This window comes from Piliocolobus tephrosceles, chromosome 7 (genome assembly GCF_002776525.5).
Source record: "Piliocolobus tephrosceles isolate RC106 chromosome 7, ASM277652v3, whole genome shotgun sequence".
In the NCBI taxonomy this organism is placed as follows: Eukaryota; Metazoa; Chordata; class Mammalia; order Primates; family Cercopithecidae; genus Piliocolobus; species Piliocolobus tephrosceles.
Genome location: NC_045440.1, coordinates 138,263,205 through 138,277,731, shown reverse-complemented (window position 1 = coordinate 138,277,731; position 14,527 = coordinate 138,263,205). Strand labels below are relative to the sequence as shown.

Below are 14,527 nucleotides of genomic sequence, written 5' to 3'. Positions count from 1 at the left end.
GTAAACTGAGAGCAAGAAAAGTTAATTCGCTGCCCCAAATTAGGTAGTGAGAGGTAGCGCTGCGACACGAAGCGTGCCCAGAACTCTCCTTCCACACCCAGCCCAGCAGCCCCACATGCCGCAGGTCTAAGGTCGCCTTGGCAAAGGCCGGGAAAGACCACCAGCCTCCGGATCTCGAGATCCTTGCTCCGGCCCTCCCGAGGGCCCCTCCCTGGGCGTGGCTCAAAACGAGGCGCGGCGTATCAGCTGAGCAGGATAAAAAGCACGGCCTCCGGCTGCGAGCATGCGCGGTAGCTCGGCCCTGCCGGGCCGCGCTCGTCGCCGGGGGAGGGTCACCCGAGGCGGACGTCCGCTACGCAGGCGTCTGCGCCCCGTGGGGAGGAGGGCGAAGACTCCATCCGCCATGTTGGATGCCGCAGATTCGCCATAACCTCGCCGGCTCTTTTCTTAAAAAAATAAAAATAAAAAGCGAAGCGTCAGCAGGGCGCCCCGCCTCCTCGGTCGGCACGGGAGGGGGCCCAGAAGAGCCCGAGGCTTTTTTTTCCTCCGCGGTGGGGGCGTTGCCATGGAGACGCGGGCGGCAGGTGAGCCGGACTGGGGGTTGGGGTGAGACTGGGTGGGGGTGGGGCGCGGCGCGGCGCGCGGGAAGCCGTTTCGAGCGTCGAGTCGGCAAGCAGCGCGCCGGCCGCGGAGGGATCCGGGTCTGGGGAGGAGAGCGAACGTAGTTGCGTTCTGCGGCTCACGTTCAGTCGCTGGGGTATCCCGCCGCAAAAAAATGAAAAGCAAGGAAGGAGCTAGTGGAAGAGCACACGCCCGGCCATTTCCACGGCAGTGGGTGGCGTCGGGGCGCGCGCCAGTGGCGGAACGCAGTGGGCGCGAGGTTCGAATCCCGGCGGTGCCAGCTCTTTGACTGAGTGGACCTTGGCGGGTCTTCCTTCTTGCCTGGCCTCAGATTCCTCCTCGGCGAAATGAGTACCTCCTGCAGGCTACCCGGCCGCCGGCTGGACCTGATAGATTGACAGATCTTCCACTTGACACCCGGTGCAAGTCTTTTAACCTTGAGCTTGGGGTCCTTCACCTGTAATTACTACAAGCTTCCACATTTGGGCACAGACTTAACACATTTTGCTGCTCAGCTCTCTTGAGAACTCTAATGTGTAGGTCATTTATTATGAGGAACAGAAGTTCAGAGAGGTCAACATCATACATTTTAAAAACGATAGAACTGGGGCTTTAAAAATTAACTTCCTCCAACTTGGGCTAAAATCCAAACTCCTGCGTGCTCGCCTGACTTGTACCTCTGTCTTCTTAGAATAGGGTTTGGCTCATGTAAGTGTTCAGTATATACTTAGTGAATGAAAGAACGAACGCGCTAACTGATCACGCCTGCCCATCGGTCTGGCTTTTTTTTTTTTGCTGAGCCCAAGTGACCTTTTGGAGATGCAAACATCGTGTCACTGGGACTTACCCTGCACAGCTGCCTCTCTCCAGTTGTATCTTCTGCGCCTACCAGTTCATCTACTGAAACATCTGTAGTGTGTCCCCATGCTGAAGGAAGTAGCGTGTCACTACCTCTAACCCCCAGGGTCGGGTTAACCCCCTTTCCTGACTTTAGTTCAAATAACAGCTTTGCAAGGAGTCCCTCTGCACGCCAGGCAGGGGTAAAGAGCGGTGCCAGTCGTAGTCCTGCCTCCACCTGCTGCGGTGCTAGATGTGAGAGAATGGGTCCTGGAGTGACAGAGTGGGCCCAGAGCCGAGTATTGGGTCAGGAGACCCGAACTATATCAGGCATGCTTTTTTAAATTTAATTTTTTTAATCTTTTGAGGCGGAGTCTCGCACTATCACTCAGGCCGGGGTGCGATGGCGCAGTCTCCGGTCACTGCAACCTCTGCCTCCTGAACTCAAGTGAACCTCCCACCTCAGCCTCCCAAGTACCTGTGACCACAGGTGCGCTGATGAGCTGTGGTACCCAGCTAATTCAGGTATGCTATCTTATGTTAGCCTAAAATGAGCACTGGAGAGACCTACTCTCCAAATACAGGTTGAGCATCCCTAATCCAAAAATCCGAAATCGGAAATGCTCCAAAGTCTGAAACTTTTGAGCACTGACATGAGGCCACAGTGGAAAATTTTCTATCTGACCTCGTGAAGGTTCTCAGTAGAAATGCAGTTGCATAACCGGGCGCAGTAGCTCACGCCTGTAATCCCAGCACTCTGGGAGTCTGAGGCAGGAGGGTCGATTGAGTCCAGGAGTTCAAGACCAGCCTGGGCAGTGTAGTGAAACCCCATCTCTCTTTTTCTCAACAAAACAAAACAAAACAACAAACAGTTACACAACTGTAAAGACGATGCTGTTAACATTCAGAAAGAAATGCAGGCTGAACAGCAGACTTAAAGCCAGCCATTGTTTATCATTCTGTTGTTTAGCAGCTGACACGTGTTCTGGTGATGCTGCTGTGCTGCTTAGGTACCTTGAACACCTTGTTTTGCACTGTATTAATGGTGTGTCATATTTTTTACTGGTAAGGACTTCTGTGTAAATAAATGTAAGAAAGGGATCATCTTATTGGTGGCATAGCAATTGAGAGTCAGGAATGGTGGCGATGCCGGACAACCACATATTGCCCCTATGCGTGGCTGAGATAGTGACACGTTTGCTTTCTGATGGTTCATTGTACACTAACTTCGTTTCATGATCAAAATTAAAAATATTGTAAAATTACCTTCAGACTGCGTGTATAAGGTGTTCATCAAACATATATAAATTTCATATTTAGACTTGGGTCCCATCCTCAGGTTATCTCACTATGTATATGCAAATATTCCAAAATCCAAAAACATCTGGAATTCTGTAACTTCAGGTCCCAAGCATTTTGGATTTGGGATCCTGAAACAGTCGTTATTTGGGAATAACGGGGGATTGCAATTTAGATACGTGCGCTATGCTGGATCATAGGCACATCCAAAGAAGGTGGGGCAAGTGGAAACTTTTAAAGACCAAAGGGAAGTCCACCTAAGCGGTTTTGAAACAAAGACCATTGGTTTTAGAGGCTTATTGGAGGAGTTGGCATTAGTTCATTGGAGACAGGTGCACCGGGCAAGTGTCCTGTGCAAGCAACAGGCTCTAAGGAATTCCTGGCATAGTTCCTGTCATAGGCATACTTGCATGAGGGCCCTTCCTTCATGTCCTCTGGCTCCATTTTGTTTCAGAGTTTCACATGAGTGACTCCATTTTGTTTAAGAGTTTCATATGAGTGACTCCATTTTGATAAACGTGAAATATCTTCTCGATTGGTACCTTCCTCCTCCCACGTTGTTGCTTGTGTAGAGAGAATGAGTTGTCCATTTCTCCACTTCTGGAATTTACCCAAGAGTTTTAAAGAAGAACCCTGGACATGTGTTGAAGTTGCCTTCAGTTTCCAGCTGTACCAAATGAGAAAAGATCATATTTTAAAACGTGTTACTGTCAACTCATGGTCAGCTAATTTCTGAAAAGAGTTTCCTGTTTTGGTTAATTTAGGAAAGGGAGTACCATGAATGATAACGAGGTGGAGTTGCATGTGGTCTACAGAGCTGTAGGTGACAAATGAGCCGAGATGGTCCTTGTGTGAATTGGAGCCCTGTTTCCACAGTGCTCCCTTCTCAGTGGGCTTCTCCTTTGCCTCCGGTGAAAGGGTTCCTGTTTCTTGTCTCCCAATACCTTGCAATTTACATAACTTTTCAAAGATAGCTATCGTTAAGTAGAATTAAGCTCTTGCCTAGAGCAAGGGCAGTCAGGAATCAGATATATTAAAAAGTCTCCTTAATTGCATTTCCTTTTATGGATAGTTTCAAGCATACAGCCTCTGAAAAGTTCTGCACCAAGATGGGTTGATTTAATTATGTAGAAGAGCTTTAGTCTAGTGTTAAGTTTTCCCTCTCTTCTCAGCTGTTTACCTGGTTAAACTTTCACTGTTCTTGCAGTTTCTCAAGGACAGGCATCAACTTTAAGGGCTGGAACATTTAGGAGGGTGGAAAGAGCCTGTGCTCTGGGCCCAGAGATCTGCTTCTCACCAGATTCCTGACCTAAGGGAAGTCACAGAGCGCTTGGCACCCCAGTCCCTTCATTGGCAAAGGAGACACAATCCTGCCACAGGTGGCTGCTGATGGCATTCAGGAAATGGAATTTGTCTCTTCCCTTCCCAGAACCAGACTTCCCAGTGTACAGCTCAGTACATTGTCATCCACTCACTTCTTGAAAGCATTTGTGAATGGAAAGGCAGAGCCTCCCAGACTCAGGTCATCCTGCCACATCAGCCTCCCGAATAGCTGGGACTACAGGGGTGCACCACCACACCTGGCTAATTTTTGTATTTTTTTGTAGAGATGGGGTGTCATCAGGTTGACCAGGCTGGTATTGAACTCAGCCCAAGAGATCCACCCACCTCGGCCTCCCAAAGTGCTAAGATTATAGGCTTGAGTCACTGTGCCAGGCTGAGTAATTTTTTTTTAATAAGTCATTTTTTAACATAAATAAAATTAATTTATTGACACGGAGTTTCGCTCTTTGCCTGGGTTGGAGCGCAATGGTGTGATCTTGGCTCACTGCAACCTCTGCTTTCCAGGTTCAAGCGATTCTCCTGCCTCAGCCTCTCAAGTAGCTGGGATTACAGGCATGCGCCACCATGCCCGGCTGATTTTGTATTTTTAGTAGATATGGGGTTTCACCATGTTGGTCAGGCTGGTTTCTGACTCCTGACCTCAGGTGATCCGCCTGTCTCAGCCTCCCAAAGTGCCGGGATTACAGATGTGAGCCACTGTGCCTGGCTGAGTAATTTTTTTAAAAGAGAGAGAGAGAAAAAAAAAGCAGAGCAAAGCAAAACAGACATTTTAAACATCTTACAGATTTAACGTTGCCTCCTTTTTTTTCAAGGAACACAAAATATATAGATAATTGAGTTTGCTTATAAAGATAATGTTTGGCATATTAATAGAAAAACAGGGACTTAAAATTGGGTGACATGATTTACTTTTTTTAAATTAAAAAAACTAACTTGACAAATTATATTTGTTTATGGGGTATAATGTGATGTTATGATTTATGAGTATAATGTGGAATAATTAAATCAAGTGAATTAACATATCCATCACCTCAAATAGTTATCATTTTGTGGTAAGTAAACATTTAAAATGTACTCTTAGCGAATTCGAAATGTACATTATTACTGTATTCACCATGCTGTGCAATATGTCTCAAAGAAAATAACTATTCCTCTTGTCTAATTGAGGCTTTGTACCCTTTGATCATCGTTTTTTCCTGCACCCTCAGGCTCTGGTACCCACTATTCTACTCTCTGCTTCTTTGAGCTCCACTGTTTTAGAATTCACATGTAAGAGAAAACGTGCAGTGTTTGTCCTTCTGTGCTGGCTTATTTTACGTGGCACAGTGTTCTCCAGTTTCATCCATGTTGTCACTAATGACAACATTTCTTTTTTACAGCTGAATAATATTCCATTGTGTATATGTCCCACATTAAAAAAATCATTCACGTGTTGTTGGCCACTGAGGCCTATTCCACACTTGGCTTTCGTGAATGGCACTACAGTGAACATGGTTCAGTCATCCCTTTCAATATACTGGTTTAAAATCTTTTGAGTTCTTTTAAATCATGTAATACATGGAGCTGCAAAAGGTGGAACTCTGGAATCGGGTGCCTTTGTGTTCAACACAGCCAGATCAAGGCAGGATGGGTGGGGTAGGGACCTGGCCTCAGAGGATGCCAGTGGAAACTGCAGGTTGTCCGAATAGGAAAGGGGCAGCATCCCATAGTGGGCAGTAGGGGAAAAGAGGACCAGCTCAGCCATGGGACCTGGAGCCAAGGACCAGGAGAGCTTGGGGTGTCCTGGTATCTCTGGAGGGCATTTTAATTCAGCCCCAAGGCTCCTTGTAGGGCCCTAACTGGCTTCCTTCTTAGTGTTAGATATTCTCCTTGGTTCCCTGCTGGTGGGCCTCTTCTTCAGGAGTTGCTACCATTTCTCTTCCCCTTAGGGTTATTATTATTGCTTATCATTATTATTATTATTATTGTTATTTTACTATCAAGCTGGTTATCAGTTTACCTAGATGTTTATGCCAAACTTTGTGCTGTTTGCTGGGGATGCAAAGTCCAATATGACATGTTCTTCCCTCTTGAGGATTTCATGCAGTCCTGGCAGTGGAAAACGGATTCCTTTAGGAATGGGGCTAGGTGCTGTGATGGAAGTAAGCCTTGAGTATTGAGGGCTTCAGAGTGGGTGCATCTACCCCAGCTCGAGGGATTGTGGGAAGGCTTCCTGAAGGAGGAGATGTGTTGAGCTGGGTCTTGTGGGGTGAGCAGAGGTGCCCTGTAGAAAGAAGGGGCAGCTGGTGCAGTGACACAGGTGTGGCCCACCCTTTGTGACCAGGTGAGTACTGAGCTTGGGGAGGGGCATGGGGTGCTGGAGGTCTGTGATGAAGGGCCTTTGAGTAGTGGGAAGCTGTTAGGAACTTTATTTTGGAAACTTTGAGGGACAGAAAGATAACAAGGCTGGCGGATTGACCTTTCAGAAAGAAAGATCTCTGGCAGCTGCCAAGAGACAGGTTTTTTTTTGTATGTGTGTACTGTATACTGAAATGCATAGACCTTAAGCGTAGAGTTTGACCACTCACATAACCCATACTCCTAACAATATTCAGAACTTTTTCATCAGCCCAGAAAGTTTTCTCTTGCGCCTTACTGTCCCATCCCTGCTCCTCACCCCAAGCAACCACTAGTCTTTTTGTTTGTTTGTTTCTGAGATGGAGTCTTGCTCTTGTTGCCCAGGGTGGAGAGCAATGGCGCGATCTCAGCTCACTGCAACCTCCGCCTCCTGGGTTCCAGCAATTCTCCTGTCTCAGCCTCCTGAGTAGCTGGGACAGGGAGATACCACTACACCTGGGTAATTTCTGTATTTTTAGTAGAGACGGGGTTTCACCGTGTTGGCTAGGCTGGTCTCGAACTCCTGACCTCAAGTGATTTGCCCACCTCGGTCTCCCAAAGTGCTGGGGATTACAGGCGTGAGCCACCGTGCCTGGCCACAATCACTAGTCTTGATGTCACCATAGATGAATTTCTTCTTCTGTAGAACATCATATAATTCTCTTGTGTCTGGTTTCCTTTATTCAGCATAGAACTTCTGAGATTCAGTAGTTTGTTTCTTTCTGTTGCGTGGATACAGCCACAGTCTATTTCCAGTTTTTCATTATGGGGAATAAAGCTGCAGTGAATGTTCCTGTACAAGCCTTTTTGTGAATATTTATTTTCATTTCTTTTGGGTTAATAAGTACATAGGAGTGGAATTTCTGGGTTATAGTGATGTTTAACTTTTTAAGAAACTTCCAAATAGCTTTCCAGAGTCGTTTGTATCATTTTACATTCCCATCAGCAATGTCAGAGAATTCTGCTTGCTCTCTGTCCTTACCAGCATTTGGTATTGTCAGTCTTTCATTTTGCCTTCTCTGGAGGATATGCAGTGGTATCTCCCTTAATTTGCATTTGCCTGATGACCAATGATGTTGAACATTTTTTCTTGTGCTTATTGGCCATTTGTGTCATCTTTAGAGAAATGTCTATTCAAGTCTTTGGCCTATTTTAATAAATCGGGGACTGGGTGTGGTGGCTCATGCCTTCAATCTCAGCATTTTGGAAGTCTGAGGTGGGAGGATTGCGTGAGGCCAGGAGTTCAAGATCATCCTTGGCAACATAGTGAGACCCCACCTCCACACACAAAAAAAGCTGGGCATGGTGGTGGATCCCAGCTTATCAGGAGGCTGAGGTGGGAGGATCGCTTGAGCCCAGGAGTTCAAGGCTTCAGTGAGCTGTGAACATGCCACTGTGCTCTAGCCTGGGCCTCAGTGAAACAGTTTCTCTAAAAATAAACAAATAGGCAAGCAAATATATAAATAGGATTTATTGTCTTTTTGTTGCTGGAATGTAAGAATTCTTTATATATTCTGGATGTTTGTCTTTTGTTGTATATATGTGTGTGTGTGTGTGCATGTGTATGTTGTGAACATTTTCTCCCAATTTCTGCTCACTTATTTGTCTTTTATCTTTTGATGAATGGAAGTTTGTAATTTTTTTGGAGTTTTAATTGCCATTATTTTTACATTTATAGGAGGTGCTTTTTGTATCTTCTCTTAAGAAATGTTTTCCTACTCTAAGGTCACAGAGACAGTCTCCTAAATTTTTTTTTTAAGGTTTATATTTCTGGCTTTTATTAGGTCTACTATCTATCTCTAATAAGTTTGTGTATGGTATGAAGTAGGGATGGAGAATGTTTTTTTTCCTGCATGTGGATGCCCAGTTTTTCTAGCCTCGTTTGTTAGAAGAACCTTTTCTTCCTCCATTGAATTACTTTGAATCTTTTCTTGAAAATTATGTGTCAGTTCACTCCTGAACTTTCTGGTCTGTTCCACTGCTCTATTTGTTTATTCTTTATCGGTACCACACTACTTTGATTACTACAGCTTTATAGTAATTTTTGAAGTATAAATAATAAGCAAGAGGACACTTTTTGGAGGGACAAAAATGCAGGCAGGAGAGTTTCTTTAGGTGCTGTCCTAGTGCAGTCCCAGCTGTAGGGATGAGGAGGGACAGATTTAGAGAAATAATTCAGAGAGAAAGCCCCTGGGACTGGTGAGGGATTGGCTTTTACCTTAGGGACCTGCAGGCATTCCATCTGTGTTTGTTTCTAGGGAAAGGGGAATGGTAAATATAACAGGCTCAGGGACATGAAAACTCTGCAGGCTTCCTATGTGCAGCCCTGGGTCTATAATCTTCCCTTTCCTCCTGTGGTGGTAGAGAAGCATCTTTTGAACTCTGCCTGTTTTTGTTTCTGAGTTGGTGCAGGGGACTTGTTCAGGGCTAGCCAGGTTCCAGGAAGCACCTTGGGAAGACCCTTCCTCGGGGAGAGAGCCCCACAGGGAACCAGGCTTAGGTAATGCAGGGAAAAGGGGCCCTGAGGGGAAGCAGAACTGGGTAGAAGTCCTGGTCCTGCTGTCTAACAGCCCTGGGACCTTGGCAAGTATCTTGAGCCACCATTGCCTCCTATATTATATATTATATGAAACTGGTCCCCACAGACCTACTAGGTAGCATGCTCGTAGAGTTTTCATACAGGAGGATTGGGAACATACCTGGCATATGGCAGGGGACTTCACTCTTTTCCACCATCCGTCTTTTCCTTCTTTCCCTCTCCTCTCTTCCCCTTCCATTCTCCCTCTGTCAGTCTTCACCTTCTTTCCCTGAACATTTGGATCCAATCCCTCATCATGCAGTTGCAGGGGAATAAGATAGGGCCTGGTCATAATAACTATCATTTCTGTAGACCTGCTCAGTTGGGTGCTTCACACCCATTCTTTAGTTTATTCTTCAGAAAAGCTCTGCAAGGTGGGCTTATTATCTCTGCTTTGCAAGTGAGGATACAGAAGCTCAGGCTGGTCCCTGTGGCTGTCCAGCCCCACTGAATCTCTCCCTGTGCTACTGGCCATCTGTGCTTGCTGATGTGGTCATAAATATCTCTGAAGTGCCTGCTGTGTGTGAGGCCCTATCTGGGCTGCGTGCAGTGGCTGAGGCACCAGCTGGTAGGTGGCTCCACAGCACTACTCACATATCGTCTATGGGAATGGTTCTCCCAGGAGTTAGGCATCAAGGGGGCCTTGAGACCTGTTCTGAAGGAACTCACAGTCTGTAAGGCAGACAAAACTAATTAAAATGAGCAAAAGGTTTGAAAGATTCTTTAACAGAATAATGTATAAAAATGGTCAATAAACATATGAAAGGATGATCAACATCATTAGTTCCTAGGGAAATGCAAATTAAAATCACAATGAGACACTACTACCTACCCACTGGAATGGTGAAAATTGAAAAGAATCCCAAGTGCTGATAAGGATGTGAAGCAGCTCGAACTTTGATACATCATTGGTAGGAATGCAAAATGGTACAGCTACTTTGGAAAATAGTTTGCTGCCTTCTTACAATGTTGAGGGTACACTTATGTATTAGTCTGCTTTCATGCTGCTGATAAAGACATACCTGAGACTGGGTAATTTATCAAGAGAAAGGTTTAGTGGACTTACAGTTCCACGTGGCTGTGGAGGCCTTATAATCAAGGCAGAAGGCGAAAGGCACGTTTTACTTGGGGGCAGGCAAGAGATAATGCGAACCAAGTGAAAGAGAGATGGTTCCAAGACCTGAACCATCAGGTCTCATGAGACTTATTCACTACCACGAGAACAGTATGGGGGAAACAGCCTCCATGATTCAATTATCTCCCACTGGATTCCTCCCACAACATGTGGGAATTATGGGAGCTACAATTTAAGATGAAATTTGGGTGGAAATACAGCCAGACCATATCAACTTAGCATAAAAGGTAGCAATCCTATTCCAAGAAAAATGAAACCTATGTCTGTCTGAAGACAGGTATACACATGTTCATAGCAGCTTTATTTCTAATAACCCTGTCTTAGTCTGATTTCTGTTGCTTATAACAGAATACTTGAAGTTGGGTAATGTATAAGGAAAGGAATTTATTTCTTATAGTTCTGGAGGCTGAGAAGGCCAAGGTCAAGGGGCTGCATCTGGTGAGGGCCTTCTTGCTGGGTGGGTACTCTCTGAAGAGTCCCAAGGTGGCACAGGGTATCAATGGCAAGGGGCTGAGTTTGCTAATGTACTATGATCAGGACTCTCTTTCTCTTCTTGTAAAGCCACCAGTTCTATTCTCATGATAACGCATTAATCCATTAACTCTTTAGTTCATTCATGAGAGCAGAGCCATCATGGTCCAATCACCTCTTAAAGGCCCCACCTCTCAACACTGCCACATTGGGGGTTAAGTTTCAACATGCATTTTTGGAGGGAACATTGAAAGCCTAGCAAGCCCCAAACTGGAACCAGCTCAGATGCTCAATAGCTGATGCAAAGATAAACAAATTGTGATATATCCATACAAAGGAATACTACTTGGCAATGAAAAAGGATGAAAAAGTGATGCGGGCAGCAACCTGAACCAATCTCAAGGGCGTGTTAAAGAAGCCAGACACAAAAGACAACATACTTTGAGGATGGGAGAAATTAGAACCTTTGTTCACTGTTTGTTGGAACATAGAACAGTGCAGCTGCTGTGGAAAACAGTATGGAAATTTCTCAAGAAATGAAAGATAGAATTACCATGTGATTCAGCAATTTCACTTCTTGGAATATATTTCCAAAAATTGAAAGCAGAGTCTCAAAGAGATATTTGTATACCCATGTTCATAACAGCGTTATTCGTAATAGCTAAAATGTGGAAACTAAGGGATGAAAGGCTAAGCAAAATGTAGTGTATACATAGAATAGAGCATTATTCAGCCTTAAAAAGGATGGAAACCTGACATAGGCTACCACATGATGAACCTTGAGGCCATTGTGCACAGCGAAATAAGATAGTCACAAAAAGACAATTATCAAATGATTACCCTTACATGAGGTTCCTAGAGTAGTTAAATTCAAAGAGACAGAACGTAGGATGGTGGTTGCCAGGAGCTGGGGGAGGAGGCGTCTGGAGTTAGTGTTTAATGGACATAGAGTTTTGGTTTTGTAAGATGAAAAAGTTCTGGTGATGGACGGTTGAGATGGTTGCACACCAGTGTGAATGTATCTAATGCCACTGAACCGTATACCTAAAAATAGTTAAGACGGTAAATTTTATGTGTATTTACCATAAACACACATTTACATGGGGGTGGGGGGTGAGGGCACTGACTGAAGGGGCGCCGGGAGCTTGGTGGGTGCCTAGGACTGGTCTGAGTCTTGACTGTGGCGATGGTGACATAACCCTGTCTCTCGATTTAAACTTATTCACTTGTACAAGGTTCCCTTGGACAGTGCTAGAAGCTTGTACAAGGTACAGTAGGAGGATCAGTGACGTGGTCACTGCCAGTCAGTTCTGCCTGGGCTGGGCGAGGGGCTCAGGAAAGCCACAGGATGATGTTTGAGCAGATTGACCAGGCCAAGGAGGCACAGCAGGGGGCAAGGCAGGAAAGCATAGTGAGCCTGACAAGGTATGCAGCCTCTGCCTCCCCCTGGACTGGGCAGAGCTCCTCTGAGGTGTGGCAGTTGCAGCCCAGAGTCCAACAGTGAACCTCCAGGTCCTCGTGCATTCTTTGTACAGGGGTCAGGTCCGAGCTGCCGAGCACTGGGGTGGAGGGAGGGGAGTGTGCTCAGCCGGCCGGCTCTCCTGCTGGAGCTGCCAGCACCCTGGCTGAGCTGTCCAGTAGCCTCTGGGTTGCAAGGCCCTGCCCACGTCCTGAGTCTCTACCTCCATCAGCAAGGTCAACTCGCTGTCCATCTAGCCTGCCTTTCTCTCCTCTCCTTGGCCTTTCTTCTTGCTGAGTTGGGTGTCTGTGGGATCCCCTACCCCAGAAATGTGGGCTCTCTGGGAAACAGCACTGGCTTTGGAGTCCCGGAGACCTAGCTTTGCATTTTAGACCCACAATGTGATCGTTCTTGTGACTTCTTTGAGCCTCAGTTTCCATTTCTACAAAATTGTGGCTAAACATGTCTTCATCTGAGGATTTTATTCTCTGAAGAACCAAGTCAGGTGAGGTACACACTGAACTGGCTGCTGCTCAGGAAGTGTTTTTCAGGGGATCTTGAGAGTTCTTGCTGAGCAAGGCCATGTTGAACTCAACGCCTAAGACTCCATCAGAGGCAGCTTGCGGCTTTTCAAAGTCTGTCGGGGAGTATCACTGCCTGACGATGCACAGGACTTGCAGCTGTCCTTGGCCCCACTGCTTGCATGCCACTTAGCTCCCCACGGGTGCGTGCCAGCCTTCTGCCTGAGCTGAGGCTCCTGCCCTGGTGCCTTGTCCATCCCGACAGCATGACGCTCCGCACTCACGTTCTTAACCACCAGAGAGGTTGTCTGCATTCCCAGCTTCCACCGTGTCCCAGTGCTGTGTGACGTGCTCTCCAACCATTGTACTCTGCCAGCGTAACTGCAGTTCTCTGATGTTGGGATATTATCTTTGATTTACAGACAAAGAAATAGAGGGGCAGAGAGGTTTGGTCTCATGCTGGTAGGTGGTCCAGCTAGGATTTGAGCTTTGGGCTGTTCAGTCCCAAACCAAACTATGCTCTTCTCAGGCTACTGAGTGGACTCCATCATATTTCTTGAGCACCTGGACCATCAGCACTTCCCACCCTGCCTAATTTAATTTAATGACCCAGGGAGGCAGATGCGGTTGTTGCCATTATACAGATTAGGAAACGGGCTCAGCAGGTTGGAGTCATGGCACAGAGTCCACTCCTCACTAGGAGTGCAGCCAGACTCACCCAGGTCAGTGTGGTCCCAAAGTACAGGTCTTTACACCTGCAGGCCATGGGTTAGCTCCTTTTATTTCCTCTATTGTCATTGCTTTCATGTCTCTTTTCCTTTCCCTCTTTGGATCTTACTGTTCCTTAGAGATTGACAGAAGCATTTCATACTTGGGGGTTATTAACCCTTTCCTGCCAGAGTTTGCTGTTTGCCCTTGTGGTGGATTTGACCTGCTCTCAGGTGTGGACCCTGGCTCTAGCCTCAGTTCCCTATGCAATGCAGGGAGCGGGTGAGGGGCAATGATTAAGATCAGCAGACTTTAGGGAAATGGGGGAATATGGAGATACAGTTGCAGAAATATGAGGTGCCCTGGAACACCAGGCTTTGATTCTGCCTTTTTAATGTCGATCTCACTCTCCTATTCTTCTTTCTCCTGCTGTAAATTTTTAGAAGACAGAGTAATCAAGAAAAACATTCTGTACTTTTCCTTTTTAATTTTTTTTGGTCTTTGCTCTCTAATAGGAAGACTATGTAAGAAATGCCCACAGAAGGGCTTGAATTGGGAAGCGAGTTTTGGTGATGGGAACTGATGGCTAGACAGTAGGTAGAGAGGAACATTGATGGGATTTGGTGACTGTTTCTTGGTGCCCTTCCAGGGGAGGAGTCAAAGGTGAGAGGGTGGCTGGGTGGCCAGGAGGGTGCTGTGCCCTGGATCCCTGGGGGTGTCCAGGAGGCTGGTTCTGTTGAGTGGGAGGAGAGTTCCTCTTTGGGACACAGTGGCTTTGACGGTTTACCTGACTTTCTGACGCTTCTACCAGAATGTCCCAGGGAAGAGGGGCTCAGGGCATGAGCAATTTGGGTGGGGCATGGTGTTTGGAATTCTTGGATGCAAGGAACATAGATTTGATCAGGGCATTCTTTATTATTGCTCTTATTATTTTAGTTCAGAATTCCTTAGCAAGTCTACTGGAGTGTCCACATAGTTGGCTGTCCTGTGCTGTCAGGTTCTCCTGCTGCCTCTCCTGGGCACACTCTCTATCTCTTCTACCTTCCCTTGCCTCCTTCTCCTGCTATTATTTGGGGCTTTCTTTCTTTCTTTCTTTCTTTCTTTCTTTCTTTCTTTCTTTCTTTCTTTCTTTCTTTCTTTCTTTCTTTCTTTCTCTTTCTTTCTTTCTTTCTTTCTTT

General features: G+C 46.1%; 1 protein-coding gene across 2 annotated transcripts in view; it reads left to right on the top strand.

Annotated features, from left to right (window-relative positions):
* Positions 1–379: 379 nt before the first annotated feature.
* Positions 380–14,527, top strand: part of ZFAT (zinc finger and AT-hook domain containing) — a 236,126-nt gene continuing 221,978 nt past the window's right edge. Inside the window, exons 1-2 of one of the 2 annotated variants that reach the window (XM_023223553.2) lie at positions 380–584; positions 1,827–1,983. Coding sequence is in view for 1 of the 2 variants with exons in the window: in XM_023223547.3 (XP_023079315.2) it covers positions 566–584 (19 nt within the window). In the remaining variant the exon portion in view is untranslated. The remainder of the gene's footprint in view (positions 585–1,826; positions 1,984–14,527) is intronic. The other variant, XM_023223547.3, reaches the window with a different exon arrangement.